Source organism: Saccostrea cucullata, unplaced genomic scaffold (assembly GCF_032062105.1).
Source record: "Saccostrea cucullata isolate Sc308-1 unplaced genomic scaffold, CSIRO_AGI_Scuc_v1 ctg30, whole genome shotgun sequence".
Lineage (NCBI taxonomy): Eukaryota > Metazoa > Mollusca > Bivalvia > Ostreida > Ostreidae > Saccostrea > Saccostrea cuccullata.
The window spans coordinates 101,241-128,589 of NW_026930705.1; the positions used below are offsets into that span (position 1 = coordinate 101,241).

A 27,349-nucleotide genomic window follows, 5' to 3' on the forward strand; every position below is an offset into this window, starting at 1 on the left:
ATTCAGAATACGTTAAACCTATTGCATGTTATTAACTATGTTATTTCCTGGCTCTATTCACTGAACACTCCAGGTTCCTGTAGAAATCAATGTTCTCGTTACAAATGCTATAGAACACAAAGGTGTTCACAGAGTCACCAGTCTCCACAATAAATGTTTTATTGCAGTCCGACATGTAAATATGTTGACTCTCACTGTCAATGGAAGCATCTCCTTTTATTGCTCCGGGGTCGAATTAACATGTAAACAGAGTTTAACTATGATGTCTGTCGGTAGTTGTTACTTTGAACTATTGGTTAAATAGGGTCACGTTGGCCCGGTCCTGAAACAGTACTGTCCTTGAAACTGAGGAGCAAACTGTTTCTTTTTAATCTTCCTGTCCACCAAGCGACCCACAATCCTATCGTATATCCGTTTCCGGTGAGATTGCCAATTGACATAGCCCTGAAGTTGTCGTTGTAAGGTTTCATCGTTTGGAAATGGGGACTCCTGTTGGTCAAATGAAAATAAAAATTTAGGGCTAAAACTGGGCTGTTTCAACAGTTTGATGAGAGAACAAGGTTCATGACTCTTAAACAAACGTATCCTTATAAAAAAAAAATCCTGATCAACGTTATCAACAACTACAAAAAAGGTTTATTTTTATTCGAATATATTAAATTCAATTCATAATCTTTTAATCTTGCAAAATCTGAAATTCAATAAATTATTATTATACATGTTTTATGTACTATGTAGTATTTTATTTCAATATGACATTCTTTATTTTAAAAGGTCTTCATATACGCCTAAAGAACTTCAGTCTTTATTAAGCTGATAGACGGGTGTGCAAAGATTCTGAATTATGAGATAAATTTGATCTATTACATAAATAAATATACAAGTTAATATACAGGTACACATGATATATAAATAATATTGATCGTTTTTAACCTCATTTGTTTGTATAAGCTATGTTATTTGTAAGATGAAACTAAGATAAAGTCAATATCAGTTTAAAGCTCAACGACCGAGTAATATCACAAAAAAGGTATACTTCCTAAAGAAATGAACTGAAAAGTGAATATCTTATTATCAAAAAGCTTAAAATCCATGTCCATCTTCGTTTAATCCGTATCAAAATCACCTTCCAAAAAATTTATGGGTCTATATATATGCATGCTCAGCTCCAATAATGTAAATGACGTGACTGAAAGCCAAATGATACATACCGACTGATAGATGCTCCGCATTGTGGCGTCTGTTTTCTTTTCCATGAAGAACTTCTTAGAAATCATTATACATTCAGCACCATTACTAATTACTGACATACTTGGCTGGTCCTGATAGATCATATTAGCTACACCCTGGCCAAAAAGGACAAAAATATAACTACTGAGTGACCATTCAAATCATAAAAAAATCCAACAGGCTTGTTAGTGTTTTATTTATTCTTTAAGCAATTGTCATTGTGCCATTACAGTGCAAAATATCACCATTCAAAGTCTAGATGGAAGACAACAAAGTGTAAATATGTTATCAAACTGGAAGTGACTGAAAAAGATATTCCAAACTTTCCAGTAAATGCAGTGAATGGTGGCAAATTGAGTTAGGGATTTCTTGATCTGTCTGTCTGATTACAACCCCATATGTTTAACTTTGCCAGTTCTTCTGATACCCGATTCTAACTTCATTTTAGATTCATTCATTTTTTCTTCTTTTTTGTTTGCTATAATACTCACGAAGTATTGTCCTTTTTCGAGAACCTGAACCACGATAAACACGGGGTGGAGATCCGCCTCTGTCAGCACGACACGTGACGGCGGGCGGTTGTCGTACTCATTTACGATCGTCTTCCGCCCCTCTAACTGTGTGGACAGTTTATGTTGGAGGTCTGTGAAAAAATCAGGTTTGTGTGATTAAAAAAAATCAACGTATGTTTTAACATGGGGTATGTATGAAGGATAGCAAAAAATATACAAATCTAAAATGGATTTTTTAATTCTGTTTAAAATAATTTGTCTATTTGTCCATAGTTTTCATGGGTTTTTTCAGTTTTAATATAGACATTTAATTTATCGGAATATTTTCATTAGTTTATGAGCAGATGATCTACAGAAGTGATCCATTGGAAGATTCACAGCTAAATAACTGTATGTACTGTATATTCATGAAAAATCAGTTTTTGATGTTTTCTTGTTTTTCCTGTCTCTTTTACTGACCTTTTTCTTTTCGAGTGATTTCCTCCGATAATGAAGCCTTTTTATCCTTATTTCTCTTTATGGAACCAGAGGATAGGTATGCGCCCTTCGAGAATAGATAAAAAAATGTCAGTCGTTTTGCTGACTTCAGTTTAAAAAACGCCTTTAAAAAACATGCTTATGAAACAGAAAAAAAGACTTTATCCAACACAAATTCCCTTTGGAACAATAATCTTATGTAAAAGAACGAATTTTTTTGTAAAAAAAAAAAATAAATAAATAAAAGTCAATCCATTGAAATGACTTCATTGTTTATTTGTACTTCACTATATGGCGATATCATCATAAATGTCAAAACCAAACATTCAGTTATTGGTAAACAAAATACAAAGTTATTTTTAGGAAGTGAGTAGTTACACAGACACAGAATATACCATCAGTGTGTTGTTAGCATACACATTCCTAGTATTTTACACATTTTAATTAAGGGGGGAAATACATGCGATTTTTATCCTACCGTGTACAACGCACTATTCTGGGAGACTGTGTTGACCACACTCTTATTGAAGAAAAGTAAAGATATTTATTAATCAATGTATTTTAACTATCAGTTACCGATTTATTTTCCCTTATAATAACAAGTACATTTGTATGTATTTAATTGCTACCATTATATTTTTTTTTATTTCATTGTGTAGCGAAGACCTGAAAGATTATTTTGCTCTTCAAAAAAAAAAAAAAAACAAAGCAAAAAAAAAAAAAAAAAAAAACTAAATGAAAAACCAAAACCAAAAAATTTAATCAAAGAGAAATCCAAGCAATAGAATCTTTATTTCCAAGATATAAATAAAACGGTGTACGTTGTAAACGTTTTGTACCGTTCTTAACCACTGTTTATACCTTTGACGTTTTGTGTATCTGAGGCAGACGCAAGGGCTCTTTTTCCGTTTTGTCCGAAGCCTCTGTGTCTGTTTCCGTCTCTCGTTTGTCCTCGGTCGGTTCTTCCGGTTCCTGGTTTTTCAAAAGACGGGTTTTGAAGCTACTAATGACGTCATCATAGTCAATTACTCCTAGTCTGTCACGTGTGTTATAGTATCCAGGAAGTGTTTGGTCCTTCAAATAAATTCGAGATAACAACTATTACAGATACCCAAAGTCATAATAAAAAAGAAGATATACATGTAGTATGTTACAGAAAGTTGCTGATTTACCAGACGTCTATCCAACTCATAGTTGCTTTTGTAGGTTTCCGGTTCTCTCTCAGATAAGGGTCGCTTGTGACGATTATGTAATCTGTACGACCAAGTCCCGAAGGATTTCGAAGTAGCTTCAGTGTCATTATCTAATGATTTTCCTTTAAAATTATTAATAAAAGTTTTAAAAGAAATATTCGATATCGGTTTTATACATTGCAAGAGTATTACTGATGTCATTGATTTATATTGAATATATTTGCTTCGCGAATGAAGAATTAAATGTGTGACTCAAACCTGTAAAATAAATAAAATTGAAAATCGTATGATTAAATGAGGATACAAAGTTATGTATGTTGCTTACCTGGAATAGTATGTATTGTTCTGGGGCGGCTCTTTTCTGGTTCTACTTTTTTTAACTTCTTTACGACTGATAAACTGCCCTATAAAATATCGATGTAAAAAGAGTTTTATGAATTATTAAAAGAATTTGTAAAATGGTAGTGTACTGATTTGTTGAACTTTTTAAAATCAATGAAAAGACAAGCAAAAAAGTGGCATTGGTTTATATGAATGATTAAAAAACCAATATTAAACGCTGTACGTTTCTTCTATAATGTACAGTGAGTGGTACTTGGCGGTTGGCTATGGCCCGCTCCATAAAGCCGTGTCGACAGATATTACCAACACATCCTTCCTTCGGCGATGAGTTTTTGAAGTTCATAATGCCCTATAGAATTTTTTTCTAATCTGATTTGAATAGTATGAGAACTGATGAGCGTCGGTCATCATAAAAGGTAATCCATAATCTAGATCAGGATCGATCCTCTGGAATAAGAGGCTGATTCATTAAATCTGGAATTTTCGATTGACAAGGACTGGAAAAGGGAGCAAAGATGATTATGCTGGTTGATGTGTGTCCGCCAGAAATTCTTCAAAATGTTAGCCAAATCGTCACGTGCAAAATTAAATTATTCTGATTTGAAGACAGCGCCTAACAAATAATTCTTATTCCGGAATCCAATTTTAATATATCTCCTGATATTTGAAACGATTTATTATACTAAAAAAATTGAATTAAACTATTTTAAAGATTAATTACAATGACGTTTTGACAAAACAGTCACATGTATTGATCTGCCATATGAAGAGGTTAGACTCTTAAATTTTGTACAAATTATGAAAGCATTGTCGTTTTTAAAAAGACTTAAGTCTGATAAAATCTTTTGATGGCTTAGTCGTGAGGAAAGTGATTTTCTGTTTCATTTTTTTTTTTCAAAAATGTTTGTTATTCCATAGATCTCCGTTTTCAATATAGTAAAGATAGTTTATTTATATGATTCGATTATAGGCTATTTGTCAGCTTTCTGAAAGGGGGGTGTTATTTTTTTTCTCTCTTAGCATTATCCGATTGCCAGAAGCAGATTCTGCGTTAATGATGTACATGTTCTTCTTTTTAAGAATATCAATTCAAAAGTTGAAAACTAAAACATTTAAAAAGGCATATAAAAAAGTTAAAATCATTTTTGAAAATCTTTTCAGAATTATTGATTTTTATGTAGAATATCGGTATTTTAATATAACATTATCTTCGCTTTGTTTGTAAAGTCAGATATGCATTTTTCTTTGTTTAAACAAATCTTTGTCGCTTGAATATGTAAAAGTAATTAATCAAAGATCTTTAAGAAGGTTATCTTTTTGAGGTTGAACTGTCTTTGTAATCGTTTTTTGATTAGATCGCAGATATAGCCCTGAACATCAGATCAAGATTCCTCAGGGGGACAGATAGATATTATATACTTACTGATTTAACAATATAGATCCAGTCTGACCTATTACTGTCTCGTACCAAAATCTCCCCACGACTGGAACGAAAGATTGAAGTCATATCATTGTATCAAAGCAGTTATTGAACGATATAAAACACAGCAAATCAAACAATACTTGACGTAGCTGTTGAAAGATATCCATTTAAGGAGCGTGAACCCTTCCGTGCTGCTATTCTTATGTCGCCACAATCAGTAACTTTACAGGAATCCGATTGCAATCTCCAGAACTGTTTACTACTGATTTATCATTACTTGTAGACGAGTTAGTTCTTCTTTATCGTTGGTATATTTAGAAATAAAGATAAATTATTAAAACTTACTTGAAATAGTGGAACATGCAGGCTTGTGGGTTCTGGGAGAGGGCTTCTATTGGCCAGTCCCGGAGACAGCGCACCTTGCTGGAACAAAAGTCTAGAAGTGAGTCCATCATATCATGGGACCGGTGTTTCAAGAGGCGGCTCGAGTTATCAGTAACCAAGGGTTCAATGCCGAGAAACTCTATTCTTGTACTTATCGATTGTTTGAAAATATTTATCGATATAAATACAAAACATTTAAAGACCTCCACCTGCCTTAATAATAAGAAATCGGCAATCAATGTGGGCTTCATTTAGTTAACTGGATTAAACTCTTCCCTTACAAATCAGATGTACGGGGGATCTACAGACTTACCCCAGAAAGGCGTTGTGTTTTGGATCAGTGATACTTTTTACGCCTCCCGCCATGAAAATGGTCTCAAAATCCTTCAAAAGTTCGTAAAAGTGAAAATACGTACATTTTTTCTTTCAAAATTTTAATAAGTCTCGATGAAGATTACTTTGAAATAAATTAAATACTGTACCTCCTTGATATTATATTTTAAGGAGAGCAACAAATGATTGAAATAATGACAAGAAAGGATTTTTAAGAGCCTTGTAAAATCCGCTTACGATTTAGGTCGGCGTGACTGTCCATGATAGAGTTTATGGACCGAGGCCGAAGTCCGCGCTCTATATACTCACCGAGGCTGAGATACAGAGGAGTTCCGTGTACGTCTGTGTGCTGACCGTGGCCTGCCGTCGCTTCTTGGTTATCACTGCTAATTCCTACATATAAAACAAGCCTCAGTTTCCACATTAATTTATTTCAAATGTTCCCGATCATTTATCGCCTCAATGTATTAAATCTACACTGGGCCCTTTAAATGCTATTAAAAGGCAAGTAATCTTTATTAAACAGAAGATATAGGAGTTTCTGTTGCAAATTGTTTATCGGGAAGGCTTCTGGTTTAATGATTATTGAAAAATAACAAATCCTGAAACGATTCAAATTAACTTTACTTTTTGAGGTGTGCTTACCATAAACTTTGGATAATAAAAGGAAATGGATTGAATCGAATGAAATTGCTACATGGATAATATCGTGAAGTATTACACTAGAATACCCGTAATCAGTTGTTAAAATCAAACATGTTTTGTCAGGGTGTTATGATAAAATTCTTTCACTCCCTTTGTGTCTTCAGATTTTACTTAAAAAAAATAAATTGATTCCATTGCGGCCTGCAGGTGCAACAACCTTATTAAAAAAAGAGAATAATCATACAATGAAGCCTGAGCCTTCATACAATGTCATCCACTTAAAATGAAGTCACATGGAGTTAAGGAGATCGATTGTCCGTGAATGTATATAGCAAAGCTTCTCATTATAACGAATGTTACAAAACCAGCTTCAGAATCGCTCCAAGTGATCATTATTCTTATTAATAAGAAAGATGAATAAAGATTTTTTTTTGTCTCTTGTCTGAGAAACACTTGGGAGCGCTAATTCATTCCCTGCAAATGTCTCGAGTACACATATCAGATACTCCAGGCATAAACCTTCTCACGTCCTTGGTACAAGTGAGTACTATAGGACTGAATTCATTCGAATGCGTACATGCATGATTGCAAAAGATAGAACTTGGCAACAATGCGTGGTTCAACTTCATCTTTACAAAATTTGACATCGAATATACAAATCATGATTGAAGTCAAAGAACACATACTGACAAGAAACAAATGTCCAAGAAACAACTTGTAAACTAATTTCTCAACATTTTAACCCTTGATACCAATTATCTGATCTTAACCTTAAACTGTTGTGCAGAACAATATGTTATATCATAGAGAAATTCAAACACAAAAAAAGACAAGAAATTTTCTTTTAAAATGCTAAAAAAAAAAAGATTCAATATTGTGCGAGAAGAGTTTGAAATTTATTTTCAAGTCTGTGTAAGTTCTGAACAAAGAATGAAATAATAGGATGATATGTAGATTATTACCCCAAAGGACATGCCTCTGTGCAGACTGACCAGCAGCTTAGTGTGACCGTCCTTCTTATTGAACGCCGTCACCAACACTGAACAAAAGAGACAAAAGTTTATTTATACCCTGCTATTACAACAAAATGGAATAATTTGATGTTAGACTACACAAGAACTGTGAAAGCCAAATTTGCGAATTTACGCCAGTAAGTCAGACTTCGTGTGGATACGCTAAAGATGTGAAAATTGTTTTCCGTGACAAGTTGACTTAAATGTGGAGATTTCTGAATCTGAAGGTAATAACAAGAAAATAAAATGACTTCTAATAAAACTTCAGTGCTCAACTGATTGTTGCGTGATGTTTCTTACTTAACCTATACAAAGGTTTGACTTTTATGGTTTCAAAGATTTGGATATGGTTTTGCTGTTATTACTAATGAAGAGATTATACTACACTGGTTGACTACTTTATTATTGATTGAGTCGGAGATCAGAACTGTTGATGCAGAAGCAGAGTTTCCGGGTTCACGTTGCTACAATAATGAATAAAAGTCGTTCATCGCTCGAGAATTGCTCAGCTCCAATAAAAACAATTTAATGAACAAAGAAAATTACTTAAAGAGAAAGGACAAAGTTACAACGTCAAACTGTTTTATCACTATTGTTATAGTCTTGGATGTCAGAAAATAAGACTGTTTATCTTGTGTTTAACTTGAAACCTTTTTTGAGATGGAATTAGGAAATTTTTTAATTGGTCCTTTAATTTTTTTTTAATTCATAACTATTTAATCCACTCTTTTTAATATACCAAAGTTGTACAAAATTGGTATTTCTAAAATGAGGTTGTCCTTGTATAATTTGTTTATTGAAACGGGTAGACATAAAAATATACCAAGAGACAAAAGATTCTGTAAAATATGTACTACAGAAATTGAAGACGAATATCATTTTTTACTTGTATGCCCAATGTATACAACATTACGATGAAAGGTTTTGAAAAAAATATTATTGGTATAGGCTATCTATGTACAAATTAATACAGTTATTAAGTGTGTAAAAAATAATGTGTAATTAAGGGAAATCTATCTATAAAGCCCTCGCGCTTAGAAATGATTCAATCATGTAATGGTGTGTCATTTGCCAATTTGTTTCTATTATATATTTTTTGATGTTATTATAACTGCTATACTACATGTACTTTGCATTAATCTCATATCATTCTCCACATGGACTGTAAAGACTGTTAGGGTGAGTTTGTATGTATGTATGTATGTATGTCTTTGATATGGATTTACAAGGACTGACAGGTGTCGCATAATATTTGGTCCGCCTCGTTTAAAGGTCCGGCCGGACCTAATACGATAACATATTTGGTCCGCCTTTTTAGAAAAACGTATAAGAAAAGGTCCCCCTGCGTTTTAAGGTCCGGGTGGTGCAAAATGTTTTAATCTTGACTTTAACATATGAAATTAAGGCTACCGGGTAGTTTGTTTATACTATATGATGAAAGAAGGATTAACCCTGTTGTGTTTTATTTTTTGTACAACATACATGTATCTCTAGATAGACAAGAATCTACTCGTATAGTGTGCTTTAAGCAGTGCCGTTAAGGGTCATGATTTCTTTAAAAATCATGCCACAATTAATTTGCAAGTGTTTGTTTTTCCTTAGAATTTGCTTTTTGTAAATTCGTACGATTAAAGGTGTGAAATCTGTCGGTGTGTATATATAGCTAATAAAACAATGGGTGTGTGACGTATTTGTTTACCTGACAGGTTATGAGGTACCCACAGGTAGAGCCCGCGGCAGATGGTGCTGTCATTGAATGGTCGGTGAACCTAATGGTCATGTGTTAGCTTTACATATCAACAGATCTTATTATCTTATTTTTAAAAAAATTATGCCAAGGAACCAAATATTCAGGCGTATAATTCAAAACTGCGACGTTTATAATAATTATAACCATACATGTATAACCTAGCTTTATAAAGCTAAATATGGCGTATCTGAGCTAAAAATTAAAAATACAAGATTAAGCGTAGATTTACATGAGATTTGGTTTTTATGTTCAAATTAAAATTTTCACCGATATTGAACTTAAATATCCCCACGTTTCTATTAGTTAAATTCAAACTAATTGAATTAAAACTGTGTCTGATATTTAAATTCCGACGATAAGAATCGGCCATTGTTTTAAATCTCGGATATCTATGAAACGCGATTGGTTTAAATTGTTTGATTTTCATTAAATGTTTCAGTCTGCATTCCATTCCGGATTTTTTTTTTTTTTTTTTTTTTTTTTTTTTTGGTTGAAATTTTAAACTTTTTATTTCCGACATTTTAAGCTTTCATTTCCGACATTCTAAAGCGTTCATCTCTGACATTTTTCAGGAAGTGCTTTCCGGTAATGAAAAATTTTAAAGAATAAATCATAGACTGTTTAGTAAATCAATGTTCGGCGCAGTCTTTGACATTTAATTTAGTGAACATTAAATACGATAAAAAAAAATTGCATGTTCAATAAACTCTGTCAACTAGACTTAGTGCTTCATGTACAGATGTACATGAATATACATGTACACAGAACTTTTATATTAAAAATGTTGTGTATAATAAATTCTTTCAAAATTCCATTTCTACATACACGTACCTGGTAAACATTAAATTGCCGGAGAGGTACTTTGCAAAAAATTCCAGAAATGAAAAGAAATAAATATCGGAAAAGAAAAGACAAATTGTCGGAAATGAAATAAAGAAAAGGCGGAAATACCATGCCGATTTCCGGAAATGAAATGCAGCAGTCCTATCTTTACAGTGTTATATAAAGTACCAAAACAAATAGAAATATCTTTTTCATATTTTTAGTCTAAACTTATAAAAAAAAAAGCCTTATATGACTTTAAAAGTTTTTAAACGCAGTATAATATAAGGTCTGCCCTCTGTATTTCAGATATCTTCATGTTATAAAGTGAAATTTTTGGACAGGGTTTATTTTCTTAGCTTGAAAACTAGAAAAATAGACAGGGCGGACCTTAAAACGCAGTTATCAGAAAAGGTCCGCCCTCTGTATTTCAGATATATTCATGCCATAAAGGGAAATTTTTGGACAGGGTTTATTTTCGTAGCTTGAAAACTAGAAAAAAAAAAAGACAGGGCGGACCTTAAAACGCAGTTATCAGAAAAGGTCCGCCCTCTGTATTTCAGATACTTTTATGTTATAAAGGGACATTTTTGGACAAGTTAATTTTCGTAGCTTAAAAACAAGAGAAAGGGACAGGGCGGACCTTAAAACGCAGTTATCAGAAAAGGTCCGCCCTCTGTATTTCAGATATTTTTATATTATAAAGGGATATCTTTGGACAGGGTTTATTTTCGTAGCTTGAAAGGGACAGGGCGGACCTTAAAACGTAGTTATCAGAAAAGGTCCGCCCTCTGTATTTCAGATATTTTATGTTATAAAGAGAAATTTTTGGACACATTTATTTTCGTAGCTTAAAAAACTTGAGAAAGAGACAGGGCAGACCTTAAAACGCAGTTATCAGAAAAGGTCCGCCCTCTGTATTTCAGATATTTATATATTATAAAGGGAAATTTTTGGACAGGTTTATTTTTGTAGCTTGAAAACTAGAAAAATAGACAGGGCGGACCTTAAAACGCAGTTATCAGAAAAGGTCCGCCCTCTGTATTTCAGATATATTCATGTCATAAAGGGAAATTTTTGGACAGGGTTTATTTTCGTAGCTTGAAAACTAGAAAAAAAAAGACAGGGCGGACCTTAAAACGCAGTTATCAGAAAAGGTCCTCCCTCTGTATTTCAGATTACAAAATTAAGTAAAAAAATATAGCTGATACATTTAAATTAAAGGTTTTCATACAATTCTGAACAGGGAGAACACATCGTCTCATCTAATAATACGATTTTATCTTCTCTGTAATGTGTTGTTTAAATCTTTTGTATTTTCTTCCGAGTCGGAGAAAATTCCGAGAATCCAAATTTAATTGTGATATCTTTATAACGCAATTGATTTAGATTTTATAATTTACGGAAAAGTTCTATCTTTATATAAAGTAATGATACAAATAATAAGTTCTTATAATTTTAGTCCAATAATTTTCATTGTACATACGCCGTATATGGCTTTAAATAAATATTACACGAAACATTGCGATTTTAAACTACATGTAACTTTAAAATCTAAGATATTTTCATTAATATTTCATTCTAAGAATATAACTGAATTAAGTGTGTATTGATTACATTGGTGTCGCATTTCATTCCGGAATTTTCTGAAGTTATAATTTCCGACATTTTTAAGTTTTTACATTTTAAAAGTTTTCATCTCCGACATTTGTCATTCATGTCAGTACTTTTTCGTCAATGAAAAAAGAATTCATACATCCGTTTTAAAAATCCTGAAGGTAAAATATTTAAGATAATTTATTCAAATAAAAGCCTTTGCTCTTAGCTGTCAAAGAAACTTAATTAATTTTACCCTGGAACAGATGTAGGTACATGTATTGTGAATGTGAAGTTTCACTTAACTGTTTCCTTTACTTTTTAACTAGTCTTAATATTGTTTACAGAGTGTATGTAATGATTAGAAAAAACGTGATTTGAAATAAATAATTTTATACAATGCATATATACAATAACCTGTTAAAATTCTAATTTCCATCTTTGTTATATATATGTTAAACTTAAATTGCCGTAAAGGTATCCTAAAAAAAATCCGAAAATGTGAAAAAAAGAAATAAATAATGTCGAAAATGAAAATAAAATTGTCGGATTCCGAAATAATAACAAAAATTGTCTGCAATGTTAAATTCAGGAAATGAAATGCAGAGATCTAGTAGATATAATAATTAGCCTTTGAATAGGTAAGAAACAGTGTTAACTTATAAAAACACAGGGGATATGGTACTTTAGGTTTTCTCAAACGAAACAATTATAGGCTAACCCCCAACTGCCCAATCCGTAGGCATGTTGTTTTTACAATAAGGGGTGTAGGGTAGTACACCGTGACATAAGCCCCTGTCATAGCTAGTGACCCTCCAGTTATTTACAACAATTTTAAACGTAAAGAATGACAGATTTTTTTTTATCAATACTATAATGAAATATATTTTGAAAGATGTGAACTTTAGTTTTTGTGAGTGGATTAGTCAAACGTTTATCATCTTTATAGGAAAGAGAGTGTAACTAAATGATTCGTGTTGGACTAACGCACATTTTTCTGTTCATTCAATACTGATTAATCTGCCAGTAAACAAGGCGGTGAAGGTAAATGTATGTACATTTGTATTCTTGATATTTTTTTAATGATAATGTTGACATTAGTGTATTAATTTAAACGACAAAAGAAGCATGTCCCATCTTCCCGACAGGAAACATCAATAAATCTATACATTCCTTTATTTATGTATTAATTTCGATTTCTTACTTATTGTTTACTACATTTTCTCCGAGAAAACACTAGCTATTAGTACGACTATATATCCTTAATTCATTTTAAAAGAATAGTTTTTCAATTTATATCGAATGAACCACATGCATACAATGTATATAAGAGGCCGAGGGCGGACCTTTTCTTATAGAGCCAGGCGGACCAAATATGTTATCGTATTAGGTCCGGCCGGACCTTTAAACGAGGCGGACCAAATATTATGCGACACCGTCCATTTTCGATTATTTCCTTTGTTTATATATTGTGCTTTAAAACGTATGCCTTTTGCAATAAAGACATTGAAAATTGAAAAAAAATAGTGGATTGCTAGTCGCAGTATCAACCTATATGTTTTAATTGAATAAGCTGTATTGATTTTATTGTTACTATAAATATTGAATTTTCCTTTCCGTCCGTCACTACTGTTAAACGAATTACATTTTTCCCTCTCTAAAAAACATTGGTAAGATTAGTTTGTGTTACGAACGCTAATAATCTTAAAATTGGAAAAAAATTTAAGACTATGTGAAATAAATTATGATAAATGTTTTATCCGATTTAATTTTTCATTTAAAAACACAAGAATTAAGTGTATGATTTGTCAGTTTCGAATTAAATGTTGTACTGCATAGGTATATCCGTGCAATGATGGATGAACGTCGATTGTTCACTAGAAATGAATATACTGGAGATGCATATTCTTAATGGTAATTTTTTTTTATTTCTCTCTTGCATTTCATTGGATAAGAAAACAGTTCTCATTTGTTCCACAGAATCTTTCTTGCATTTCATTGGATAAAGAAAGTTCTCACTTCTGCATTTCATTGGATAAGAAGATAAGTTCTCACTTGTGCCACATAATCTTTCTTGCATTTCATTGGATAAAAAAGTTCTCACTTGTGCCACAGAATCTTGCTTGCATTTCATTGGATAAGTAAATAAGTTCTCACCTGTGCCACAAAGGATGAAGTAGAAGGACTGGGGTAGGTGATTCTGTCTGACGATAGCCCTGCGGGGATTGTACCTGGTCACAGAGAACAGACTTTTATCAGAATACATGTATATCACATTTCATTAAATAACAATCACTATCCATATTTTCCCAAAATACATGGATTTTTTTAAATCAATAATTTTTTTTTAATTTAAAAACATGATGTATCATTTATAACATACATAAAAAATAACTTATATCACATCAAACCATTTGCATATACATAAGATGTTTTATATGAATCTTTGTGAATCATGTCACAATAAATATCGAAAGGAACTCATTTTAAAAAAAAATTATGTGTATCATTTACAACCTTTGTTGTAAAAGTATCAAATCACTTAGATAAAAAAAAAAGAAATCTGTATCATACCATAAACCAAACCAAAAGACAAGAAATGGAAAATCTATATATCATTTCACAGTCAACAAACAAGAAGTGGGAAATGTGTATCATATCACAATAAAAAAAAGCGATTGAAAAGGTGTATCATTTCACAGTTAAAAAAAAAACCCCATGAAATGGGAAATCTGTATCATTTCAAAGTCAACAAACAAAAAAGTGGGAAATATATATCATATCACAGTCAACAAAAACAAGAAATATGAACTGCTCATTGTATCACAATAAAAATATAATAAAAAAAGAAATGGGAAATGTGTATTTATCCCGGTTAACAACAATGAGAAATGGAAAAAGTGTGTATTATATCACAATCAACAAAATTAAAAATGGGAATTGTGTAATCAAATTTATTGAACATTCATTGAAATGAGCATAAAACAATAAATGGTAAATCACAATTAGTGGAAACTAGAAATGTGGAACCTCTTTATATATCAAAATAAAAACAAGAAATGGGAAATATACTGCATTACATCACATTGAAAAGTTAAGCTAGATCTTGAGGCAAGAAATCGCAGAGAAGCCGTATGTCTTCATAGTACCACAGCCAACAGAGGAACTAGAAAATCCACATTATAAAATAAAACGATTTAATTGATATAAGGGAAAACTTATTGATTAACACACAGGGTATAAGAAACAACAGCTAAACAAGAAGTGGAAACACTCAAGACCCATCAGTGCAAGAAATCACGACTTATAGCAGAGTATAAAGTGTCGTTGAAAGTGTGGAAGACAATTCACTGCATCCTTACATAAGAAGACGAGGCTACTATAATCAGATGACTTGTAGATTCATTGATACATGCATAGAAACACTGAAACATGAAAAAATTACAGAAAAGGAGAGGCTTACAGAAGATTCATTTAAGATTACTGTTTTTAAATGCCGATGTAATGTACCATTCCAGTCATTTATATTATAAGATTATTGTTTTTAAATGCCGATGTAATGTACCATTCCAGTCATTTATATTATAAGATTACTGTTTTTAAATACCGATGTAATGTACCATTCCAGTACATTTATATTATAAGATTACTGATTTTAAATACCGATGTAATGTACCATTCCAATACATTTATATTATAAGATTACTGTTTTTAAATGCTGATGTAATGTACAATTCCAATACATTTATATTATAAGATTACTGTTTTTAAATGCCGATGTAATGTACCATTCCAATACATTTACATGTATATTATAAGATTACTGTTTTTAAATGCCGATGTAATGTACCATTCCAGTACATTTATATTATAAGGTTACTGATTTTAAATACCGATGTAATGTACCATTCCAATACATTTATATTATAAGATTACTGTTTTTAAATGCTGATGTAATGTACAATTCCAATACATTTATATTATAAGATTACTGTTTTTAAATGCCGATGTAATGTACCATTCCAATACATTTATATTATAAGATTACTGTTTTTAAATGCCGATGTAATGTACCATTCCAGTACATTTATATTATAAGATTACTGTTTTTAAATGCTGATGTAATGTACAATTCCAATACATTGATATTATAAGATTACCGATTTTAAATACCGATGTAATGTACCATTCCAATACATTGATATTATAAGATTACTGTTTTTAAATACCGATGTAATGTACAATTCCAATTCAATTATATTATAAGATTACTGTTTTTAAATGCCGATGTAATGTACCATTCCAATACATTTATATTATAAGATTATTGTTTTTAAATACCGATGTAATGTACCATTCCAGTACATTTATATTATAAGATTATTGATTTTAAATACCGATGTAATGTACCATTCCAATACATTTATATTATAAGATTACTATTTTAAATACCGATGTAATGTACAATTCCAATACATTTATATTATAAGATTACTGTTTTTAAATGCCGATGTAATGTACCATTCCAGTACATTTATATTATAAGATTACTGTTTTTAAATACCGATGTAATGTACAATTCCAGTACATTTATATTATAAGATTACTGTTTTTAAATGCCGATGTAATGTACCATTCCAGTACATTTATATTATAAGATTACTGTTTTTAAATGCCGATGTAATGTACCATTCCAGTACATTTATATTATAAGATTACTGTTTTTAAATGCCGATGTAATGTACCATTCCAGTACATTTATATTATAAGATTATTGTTTTTAAATGCCGATGTAATGTACAATTCCAATACATTTATATTATAAGATTATTGTTTTTAAATGCCGATGTAATGTACCATTCCAATACATTTATATTATACGATTATTGTTTTTAAATGCCGATGTAATGTACAATTCCAATACATTTATATTATAAGATTATTGTTTTTAAATGCCAATGTAATGTACCATTCCAAACCCAGGAGTGACAGTACAAATAATCCCCTCATGCTCTCTCTCTCTCTGGCTAACTTTGATTTAAAGGATCTCACGTTCAGTCAAATGTACATACATGCCATATAAACGACTAAAATATTTCTATTACACAGCACATTTTCCTTAGGATGTACATTATCAATCCCAAAATATTTTATCATTTGCATCACAATTTTATCCACAAGGGAAATATGAGTCTGGATTTATTTCTGATTGTATAGTGGTATTGGAGAGAAATTCATCATCTGTTTTTATTATTGTAAAACAATTCTGTGAATTTTTATATGCAATCGGAAAATGAAATTCTATATTACGTAACATATATAATTTCACCAGTTGAACTTAATTGTTGTCAATTTTACTTTCAGATTGTAAGTACTAAATATCTTGGTGCTAAAATTTTATATCTTAAAGCCAGGAAACAATTTTTTTTATGTCAAAGGTTTAAATTTCTTAAACAAGCTCATAATCGAAAAATTAGATGGATATATAACCAACAAGCTAATTCAGAGAATTCATGTCCCCCGCTTAGGGAAAAAGTCGGCTCCCCCTGACTGAATTTGTAGAATTATTAAATGTATACATGTACACTGAAGGAAATAAAATACATGTATGTCAATATGCATATAAAGATTTGATTGCTTATTCTTTATTATGTGTATAGAAGATTTTTTTATATGGAATATTTATCACACTGTAATGATGATTTTATAACCTCATAAATTTTTCATTTCACATGCTGAATACTATCATTTAGTAAAAAAAAAAGTATTTAAAAAAAAGAAAAAAAAAGAAATGTTCGACCGAGATTCGATCCCGGGACCTCCCACATTTAATGCGAGAGACATAACCACTAGACCACGGAGTCGCTTTACTCGGAATGAAGTATATGCAGAACTGAAGTCACATACATGTATATCTTCATGTTTTCATGTTCGGTATTCTCAAAATTTTACACAATCCATGGTGTTTGATTTATTTAGCCTTTATTAAACAGTTATAATAGATGTAATAAGAACATAAAGTCCGCCGAGAACCTGTTTTATACGCAATAACTCTCCTCATGCCCCTGCGCTAAAAATAGCGACATGTAATACTATAAATACTAATAAAACAAACGGGGCGGGGCACTTTGAGAGGGGCGAGAGACGTCCTAGGGAGTTTTGGTATAAAATTACATTGCATAAGCTCAAAATCTTCTTGAAATATCGCCCGGAAATGATAGTGTTACACACAGACAGAATGTATAAATTTACGACCTTGAACTTTGACCTTTTGACCTCAAAATCAATAGGGGTCTTCTTTAGGCCAGGGAGTTGTTATGTAAAATTTCATTGCGATAGCTCAAATGGTTCTAGAGATATCGTGTGGAAACGAAAGTGTTTTAACAGACAGAATTTGCTTATTTATGACCTTAACCTTTGACCTTTTGACCTCAAAATCAATAGGGGTCTTCGTTAGTCCATAGGGAGTTGCTATGCTAAATTTCATTGCAAAAGCTCAAAGGATTCTCGAGATATCGTGTGGAAACGAAAGCGTTACAGACAGACAGAGAGACGGACGGACGGACGGACGGACGGACGGACAAACCCAAATTAATATCCCCCACTTTTCAAGCGGGGGACAAAAATCTAGTTCAAAATCATATATCTCTGACTGAATGTTTATACACAAACCAGATTGTAATCATAGAGCTCTGAATGTAGGTCTGGCATCATATCAGATAAGACCTTAAGCTCTGAATGGGTGTCGATCCACAAACCAACTCATTACTGTAAATTGGCAAATAATCACGATGGTTTTAATTTCGCTATGTTCGCGTTTTATCATTTTTCCGTGAAAGTATCACACATCTCTGAACGAATACCTAACAAGCCTACCCATATACCAGTCCATAATAACAGAGCTTTGACTTGATGACATCTCTTTAAATTGCCCAGAATCAAAGGGCTCTGACTGAATGTCTAGCTTCTCTTATACTAGTCCATAATCACTGACCCCTGAATGAATGTCTACCCACAAACCAGCTCATAATAGAGCTCTGAATGGATGTCTACCCATAAACCAGTCCTTAATCACTGAGCTCTGCCTTAATGACTACCCTTTAAACGAGCCCATAATCATTGAGCTCTGTACGGACGTCAACCATAAAAAAAATAACCAACGGTTAGATTTCCATCACTGGTTAGCGGTAAATACCCAGACAAAGCTCTGTGATTATTTGCATGATTGTTGATAGAGGTATTAGGATATACCTTTTCCCCTCAAACCAGCTGACCTTATCTTTTTTGCATATCATTAGGATGTACTCACCCCTCAAACCAGCTGACCTTAGCTTGATTTGCATAACATTATGATATACCTACCCCAACCAGCTGACCTTAGCTTGATTTGCATATCATTAGGATATACCTACCCTAACCAGATGACCTTAGCTTGATTTGCATATCATTAGGATATACCTATCCCTCAAACTAGTCGACAAGGTATTATCTTTACCCATCAAACCAATCTTTACCCATCAAACCAATCTTTACCCATCAAATCAGCCAAACTGACATAGCTTTATTTGCATATAATTAAGGTGGCTCATTACATCCACAGTTTATTTTAGATTTCAATACAGCACCACTTATAATGTAGATGTCAAATATCCAGATGGGGGTATTGATATCATAAATATTTATACCCCCCGCTTGAAAAGCGGGAGGGTATATAGTAATCGTTAATTCCGTCCGTCTGTACGTCTGTCCGTCCGTCCGTCTGTCCGTCCGTCCTTCCGTCTGTCCGTCCGTCCGTCTGTTACGCTTTGGGGTACCCATCTCTTATCCGCAACTCCTCTCATACCACTGAATGAAATTTGATGCAACTTTCACAGAATCTTTATTACATATTGCCATTGTGCACCTCCTATTTTATTTTTTGATCCGACTCATATTTTAGGTTTCCCGGCCACAGGAAAACATGGACTTTTTTCACCAGTTATAACCATATGGGAGGCGGGGGGTATCATTTAGTGAGCTCATCGCTCACAGTACCTCTAGTTTTTATAGAATTTTTTAGTTTTTGTTTTATTTTAGTGAAATGTTTTATTTCAGGTTTATTATTCACAGAATTTCAGAACTTTCAGTGTCAAATGATGGGCATCTTCTTAAGACAAGTACACAAAGTGAAAATACCTCATAATACCTAATAATAATTTTATTAGAAAAAATAAAAGTCCACTTTCAAGAGTTATCTTTCCTAATTAGCCAAGACTCAAAACACTATGGAACGTTTGACATTACATCTGAAATTCATAATAAAGCTTTAAATTGCTAGAGTATACATTTAAATCAATAAAACAAATTAACACCAACACAGTAAATAGCGCAATTAAATAAAATTTTAATTTCAACAAGGTTGTAGATTTTAACTCGAATTTCCTCCATACATACATGTCAGTGATTGATAGAGTTCACTGCATGCATGGCTATGAAATTGACATTACTTGTTTGGCGAAGATTTGACTGTTGCTTTCTTTCGTTTCTGTCTAAAAGCAATTCTTCTTGGTTTATGCATAATGAATCCGTTACTTTGTTTTCACTGTTTACAACACCGCATGTTTCATCTATTTTTAAAGCGTTTTAAAGGTCAGGGTCATATTATAGAGGTACCTACACTATTCGTTCCCTGAGCAAACCGGTCGACACAATGGAGGTTTATTTTTTTGTGTAGTACGTCATCAAAAAGTGGTGTAATGAGCCTCCTTAAGATATACCCACCACTCAAACCAGCCCACATTACATAGCTTGCATATCATAAGGATATATTTACCCCCATTATGAAATACTTACCCCTCAAACCAGCCGACCTGGCATAACTTTATTTGCATGTCGTTAGGATACTCAGCAAACGCCTTAATCTTCCTCAGTACGATCTGGAGCTGTCAAAACAGATAATGAATCGTGAATTTTAAACTTTGAATAAAATCTGTTTTTATTATTTCCTACAATTCATATACATGTATCAAACTCGTGATATGACATATATGAATTCCCCTAGAACTGATTATAAACAATGTTTGAAAAAGGCCGTCAGGTATTATTTTTGAGGGGTCAAACCTTAAATTAGCTTTGTTTTCTAATATAAAGTACATAGTGGCAAAATCATTGAGAGGGAAATTATTTTAAATTAGCGTTGTTTTCTGTTACAAAATATTTTAGCAAAAGTATGGGAGGGGAGCACCCCCTCCCCCCACCAAAGTTCCTACAGCCCTGATAGAAATCTCAAATCTAAAATAATCTAGCTCTGTGGGTATATCTCTGCCCTCTTTCGTAAATTGTATATTATTCTTAACATTATTTTTTAATTAAAAAAAACATCACTTGAAAAGGTTTTTTTCACCCAATTTATTCTTTGACAACTATATGAACCAATGATAGGATTCTTATGAAATGCTTACGTACATGTAAAATACCAAATATTCTGGAACTTTTTGCATCATATCTTAAATAAAAATCCATTTTTCTCTATCAGATCATCAATATTGATTAACGAAAGAAATTCTGTTTTTGCTACTGCCAATGCATCACCGTTACTTAATAAAACGGGAGTTTTGATGTAATCTTGATTTTCTGTCACATGATCGCAGACCGTTGCTTTTATTTGACATATCTGCCGTATAATCAATGCTTACACCGTAAGGCTACCTGTACGGAGTGAATAATTTGTTTCATACATTTTAATTTGACCATAAAAATGGCAAGGAGTTAATTACGACTTTTAGAATAAAATCAATGACATTATACCTGTGCATATCTGACGCAAACGAGACCTCAGCCTGTCTGATCTTTTGAATAAGACATTCCAAGTTCTATGTAGTTCAAATGATAGAAAGCAAGGGGGTTAATTATCAGACGTAAACAGGCGTTCTCTCCTAATACAATATTTGAAAAAAGGGAGGATTTGTTTCAATTAACTTACACTGTACAATGTAATGCAATTTTCCTAATAATATTCGGTACATATAAGCACAGTTTAACATAAATTCAGTATTGTATTGCAAAAAATACCCCAAAACTGTTGCCTTCATATTAACAAGAGAATTTTTTTTTCGTGTGTAGATCTTGTTAAATTTGCCTTTAATTTTGAATATATAAAGTTTCTCAACTTCAAGAAACAATCTCATGGATGTTAGGATAGTATAATGTAACTTAAAAAAAAATTGTAGACTTATCCTTAAGATTTCTTTTATCGAGGTCACATGACATAAAGTGTGTTTAGCTCACATAGCTTGGGTATCACATAGTTCAGCCCACATTGTGTATCTCCTTGTTTAGCTTACATAGTGTATCTCCTTGTCCGTTCTGAGCTCCTGTGATTTCTGTAGAATTCGTCTGGCCTCTAACGGTAGTCGTTCCTGTAGAGAAAGCGAGATAACTCTAAATCTTAAATGTATTTTTTTATACCCCCCCCTCGCTTGAAAAGCGGGAGGGTATAAAGTAATCGCTATGTCCGTCTACCCCTCCGTGCATCCACCCGTCTGTCTGTACGTCTGTCTGTTACGCTTTGGGGTACCCATCTCTTATCCGCAACTCCTCTTTATACCGCTGAATGAAATTTAATGAGACTTTCACATATTCTTTTTTACATAGTGCCATTGTGCAACTATTTCACTATTTGATCCGACACAAATTTTGAGTTTCCCAGCAAACATGGACACGGTCATTCTTTCAATAGTATTAAAAGGTACCCATCTCTTATCCGCAACTCCTCCTATACCGATACTTTAAAACAGATTTTTTTTATACCCTCCGCTTGAAAAGTGGGAGGGTAATAGTGATCGGGATGTCCGTCCGTCTGTTACGCTTTTGGGTAGCCATCTCTAATACAACCCCTCCAATACCAATGAATGAAATTTAATGAAACTTTCACAGATTATTTGTTACATTGTGCACCTCCTTATTTTACTTTTTGATCCGACACATATTTTGGGTTTCCCATAGCAAAACATGGACACTGACATTCTTTCTATATTATTGCAAGGTCCCTTTCGCTTATCGCAACTCTTCCTATACCACTGAATAAAATTTAATGATACTTTCACAGATTCTTTATAACAAAATGCACCTTCTATTTTACTTTCTGATCTGATTCTTATTTCGAGTCTTCCAGAGCAAATGATAATTTGGATATTGCCATTATAATCATTCGGGAAGCGCTAATTGCTAACAGTAAATCTATTTTACTTTTGCATGACTCAACGAAAAAAAATATATATTTACATGTACATTATTTTTATTGAATAATTCGAAACTTAAGTCTACAAGCATTGTTGAATGTATTACTAAGCCATACACAACAAGAAGGCATTTCTTTCACTGATGAGCAAATGGTTTTATGAAGATATTCATCTTATTTGTTGTTTTATTTCGAACAAAGTTTTTACCACCACTGTCTTGTAATTTTCTATTTATCCGTAAAACTTTTCTTTTTCAAAAGGCTTCTTCTTCCTTCGTTAAAACATATAGACTAGAGGTACTGTGAGCACTGAGCTAACTCCCATATCTTATAATGGCATGTCTTGCTCTGGATGCCCGAAATGAGTGTCAAATCAGAAAGTAAATTAGGAGGTGCACAATGACATAATGCAATTAAGATTAGAATCTGTGAAAGCTTCTTAAACGTTATTCGGTTATTTAGGAAGAATTGCGAATAAGAGATTTGTACCCTTCAATATTATAGAAAGAATGTCAATGTCCATGCATGTTTTATTATGTGAAACCCAAAAATATGTGTCAGATCAAATAGTAAAATAGGAGATGCACAATAAGGCACTAGGTAACAAAGATTCTGTGAAAGTCTCATTAAATTTCATTCTGTGGTATAAAAGAAGATGCGGATAATTGAGATGCCATTGTGTACCCTAAAGCGTATCAGACGGACGTACAAAAGAACAGACATCTCGATCACTATATATACCCTCCCACTTTTCAAGTGGGGGATAAAAAAAGAGTTGGGAAAAAGAGAACCCGTGTTATTTACAAGATGCTCAATCCCGCTTTCGCAACTGAACACGACTGCTAACAAATAGATTTCATATGGCTAATTTTTTTTCATACATTTACTACTCTGTAGATTCCTAGTACATCAACATAATTATGTCTTTTACATGTAAATTTTTTTGAAATACTTCTTTCATTTTATAGTTTGCACTGTTGCACATTATACAAAAACTTCATGAACTATTTTTTGAAATTTTTAACATCGATATTTAATTTTATTTAATTTTTTTTTTTTGACATTAAGATTTAATTTTATTTTTAAATTTTCCAAATAAGTTCTTTCCCTTTTTACGTTTCTCAGTTATTTGTGAATGGGTACCAGGTATCATGGACATTCTTGTAAATATATCCCTCTTTCAAATTCTTTCTACATGAGTCTTAGCTTTAAAATTTTAAATTAATCAACAGTTTGCACTGAGGTTACGGCTAGATTATTGTCTCAGTTTACATGTATCTACATTCCAATCGGCAAGATCAAACTGTCGGCTATCTCTTTTTCATAATTAAGTAACATGGACTGTATTTTTTATTATTTGGTATACACCGGGTATATGGAATGTCACAAAGAACATGGGTACGCTTAAAACTGCATTTAAATATTTTTCTGTGTTGAATAAAAGAAACTGATTAACTCCAACTAAAAAAAACTTAAAATTATTCTTTAAAGGTCGAAACGTTTCTTCAAACATTCCGCTAGAGTAACGTGACCAGGCTTAAACGTGGGAATTCTTTATTTGTTTGTGGAAAAAACTTTATAACATATATCATCGATGTTAATAATCTTTTGGAGATAATTTATTTCTTCATGTTTGTGATAAGAATGTTTTCCTCTTTGTTTATAACTAGATGCACCTGTTAGTAAAATAATGCGCCTTTGAAGTGAATCCGAGAGAGGTTAATCAAATCTTACTGACTAGGTGATTATTGAGATATAAGGAGTGATATTGGCAGGTTTAACTAACGTCCTCCTCTGATGACACTGAAATAGTTCAGCTTACCAGGATTATACAGTGTCATACACTCTTATATTGTTTCAGAACATACAAGAGTCTACCCTCTTTGATGTATTATTATTAGGGTAGTAAATTTAGTTGTTTTATATCGTTCTCTTTGTTTGTATGTTTTTAAATTTTTCCACTGGGAAACATGTAAAAGAGAACTCATCCTCGTCATCAATTTATAAAATTCATGTCATTTCTAATACTCATAAAGAGACATTGTTACTCGCTTGTTTCTTGAAAGTCGAAATCACAGGTACTTGTGGAAAAGACACCCTTCGAATATTTAACCCAAGGGTTCCTTTGCCATTTTTCCACAAACATATTTAATACATTTATTTATGTACCATATGAAAAACGGAGCCGGGGAGGGGACAATCGAACCACGCAAAATTACCTCAGTCTACTTTATTCTCTCTTAAAATTTTAAATACATGGGACATTTTTTTTGTTTGGAACGAATATTTTGCGTTTTCCCAATACTAGTATTACTTCCTTAGATATAAAAAAGAGTTATTAAATATAATATGTGGGGGGAAATGTACAAGCTCCGGGGGAAAGGGGGAGGGGTGTCGACCTGTCCACAAGTACCTTTGGTCGTAAATGAATCATGTTCGAACTCTGATTTAGTATGATCATCTTTTGGGGGTACTGACCTCTTTAGTGGTTTTCTTGTAGTCAGAGGGATCGAAGTACAACCCCCCTCTGTCCACATCCAGGGTGTCCATGTACTGCAATACGGACAGGAACTCCGACTCGTGAGACTCCACGCTACAAACAATAATCGCCATCATCTTCGCTAGCCAAGGGTTTCTGAATCCCTATAGGGATTATAAGGAGAGTAGCGTATCAGAAACTCTTGGCTAGCGAAGATGAATCGCCATCTTTCATAAAGAAATAGCCTCAAATAGGTCCGCATTTAATTGTTTTAAAAAAATATATAATTTACATACATGAATATTTATCAAGCAATAAGAAATATCATTAATGGACAATAAATCGAACGTTTGTGAAAAAATTAAACCTAGAGATAATAAGGGTTTATTGCAGCATTATTTTATAAATTTTATTTGCAATTTAACATATGAAGTAAAATAATTCTGGGACTCTTTGAAATATACCGGAACGCCCGGTCTGTTTGACATGCCCAGGTAATATTCGGGTGACTGAATGCTTGAATGACCATATTATGATTGAAAAAAGAAGAAAATTAACATGGAGCCAATAAAACATTATAATAACTTATAACTAGATTCTACCTTTAAAGAGTAAAATTCATGTTACATTCGCTAAAAGACTTACTGTCGTCATGTTTGTCTCGTAACGTTGAAGAAACTTGCTTGTCCAATGGATTCGAACCTACCTTTTTTGACTTTGCTGACAGAGGCGGACACAGACGATGACCAGTCGAACACATCTCCGGAATCGTTCCAATGGGGAGCCACCATTCCACTTCACGTGATCCACGCTGTGGTGGTACTGATGATCCATCAAAAAAGAAATCAAGACTCGAGTTTTGTAAACTGTATTCATAGTTTGAACTATTGGCAGCTTGTGTACACTTTTTACTACCATTTAGTATTTTCACCGATGATATTTACTTTCAGGGACCATATTTACATATGATTAATAGATTTAAAACCATTTTTTAATTTCGATGCTATCATTTAGACGTTCTCATTTTACGCTATGTATTTGTCCGTTTAATGTGATATTTCACTCAATTAAAATTTGAACATGACCGTGTTGAATTCGTATAAATGTGGTACATTTAACACCTTAAATGCGCCACTTTTTAAAATTTCGCCGATCAAAAAGTTTTTTTTGAAAATGAGCATACAAATATTATTAACTCGTAGCTTGTGAGAACTTTATTAAACACATTGAAATTTAACCACGTCGGGAATGAAAAGAATTTAAAATGAGGTACATATGACACCGTCTCAACATTAAATTAACTAAATTTCCAAGTAGTTACAGAATATAGCTTAATGTTAAGATACATAAAACAGCATGAACGAGGTAGGAGCATGTTGAAATTAATGTATAAACTTTATTTCTGTCTCTCGCAAATGTCGTTTGAGTCAAAGCAAACAAATTCGCTCCACTTACCTTTCTATGTCGATGCAAGTGTCCAGAAAATTTTGCAAAAGCAGTTAGGTAATCCATGCTTACAATATACACCTGTACTCTCTACCTTCTATGACTAGATTTAAAAATCTCACATTGGATTTTTATCTTTTAAACCTATAACCTATATGTTATCTACATTTTTAAAATAAAAAATAAATAAATTCACAGTCGTGAAAACTCGACAATCTTAAAAATTTTTTAAATGGATTTTGTTTTTAAAAATCAAACAATTTAATCAAAGAAATTATTTAAGCGACAAGGAATAGCTTTGCCTCGGTATTGGTCACATCGATTAGACAGAATTTCCTAATACATCGCGTCTATCACAGTTGGTTGCTACCTTTAATTTTCATTCATATAAGTATTATAACATTAAATATACACCCCCTGATTCATATGTCCTTGTTTGCCTACATGAGTGTCCACTGTTCAAACTCTGGTCACAAATAAGGAAGC

The 27,349-nt window shown here is 32.5% G+C and overlaps 1 protein-coding gene across 3 annotated transcripts; it reads right to left on the minus strand.

Annotated features, from left to right (window-relative positions):
- LOC134229716 (uncharacterized) lies at positions 1-26,952 on the minus strand. 3 transcript variants are annotated; one of them, XM_062711489.1, is made up of 19 exons: positions 26,873-26,952; positions 26,124-26,239; positions 25,417-25,531; positions 22,043-22,117; positions 20,553-20,641; positions 13,878-13,951; positions 7,502-7,578; positions 6,204-6,287; positions 5,875-5,945; positions 5,523-5,600; positions 5,178-5,238; positions 3,738-3,816; positions 3,392-3,534; positions 3,081-3,293; positions 2,698-2,739; positions 2,202-2,286; positions 1,722-1,873; positions 1,212-1,346; positions 1-489 (listed from the first exon to the last, which is right to left on the minus strand). In XM_062711489.1, exons 1-19 carry the CDS (start codon positions 26,927-26,929, stop codon positions 307-309), a joined length of 1,929 nt encoding a protein of 642 aa, XP_062567473.1. In that variant the 5' UTR covers positions 26,930-26,952; the 3' UTR covers positions 1-306. The 3 variants fall into 3 exon arrangements, with proteins under 3 accessions (XP_062567473.1, XP_062567472.1, XP_062567474.1); XM_062711488.1 differs by lacking the exon at positions 26,873-26,952 and having other exon boundaries at positions 26,124-26,491; XM_062711490.1 differs by lacking the exons at positions 2,698-2,739; positions 26,873-26,952 and having other exon boundaries at positions 26,124-26,487.
- Positions 26,953-27,349: the final 397 nt, after the last annotated feature.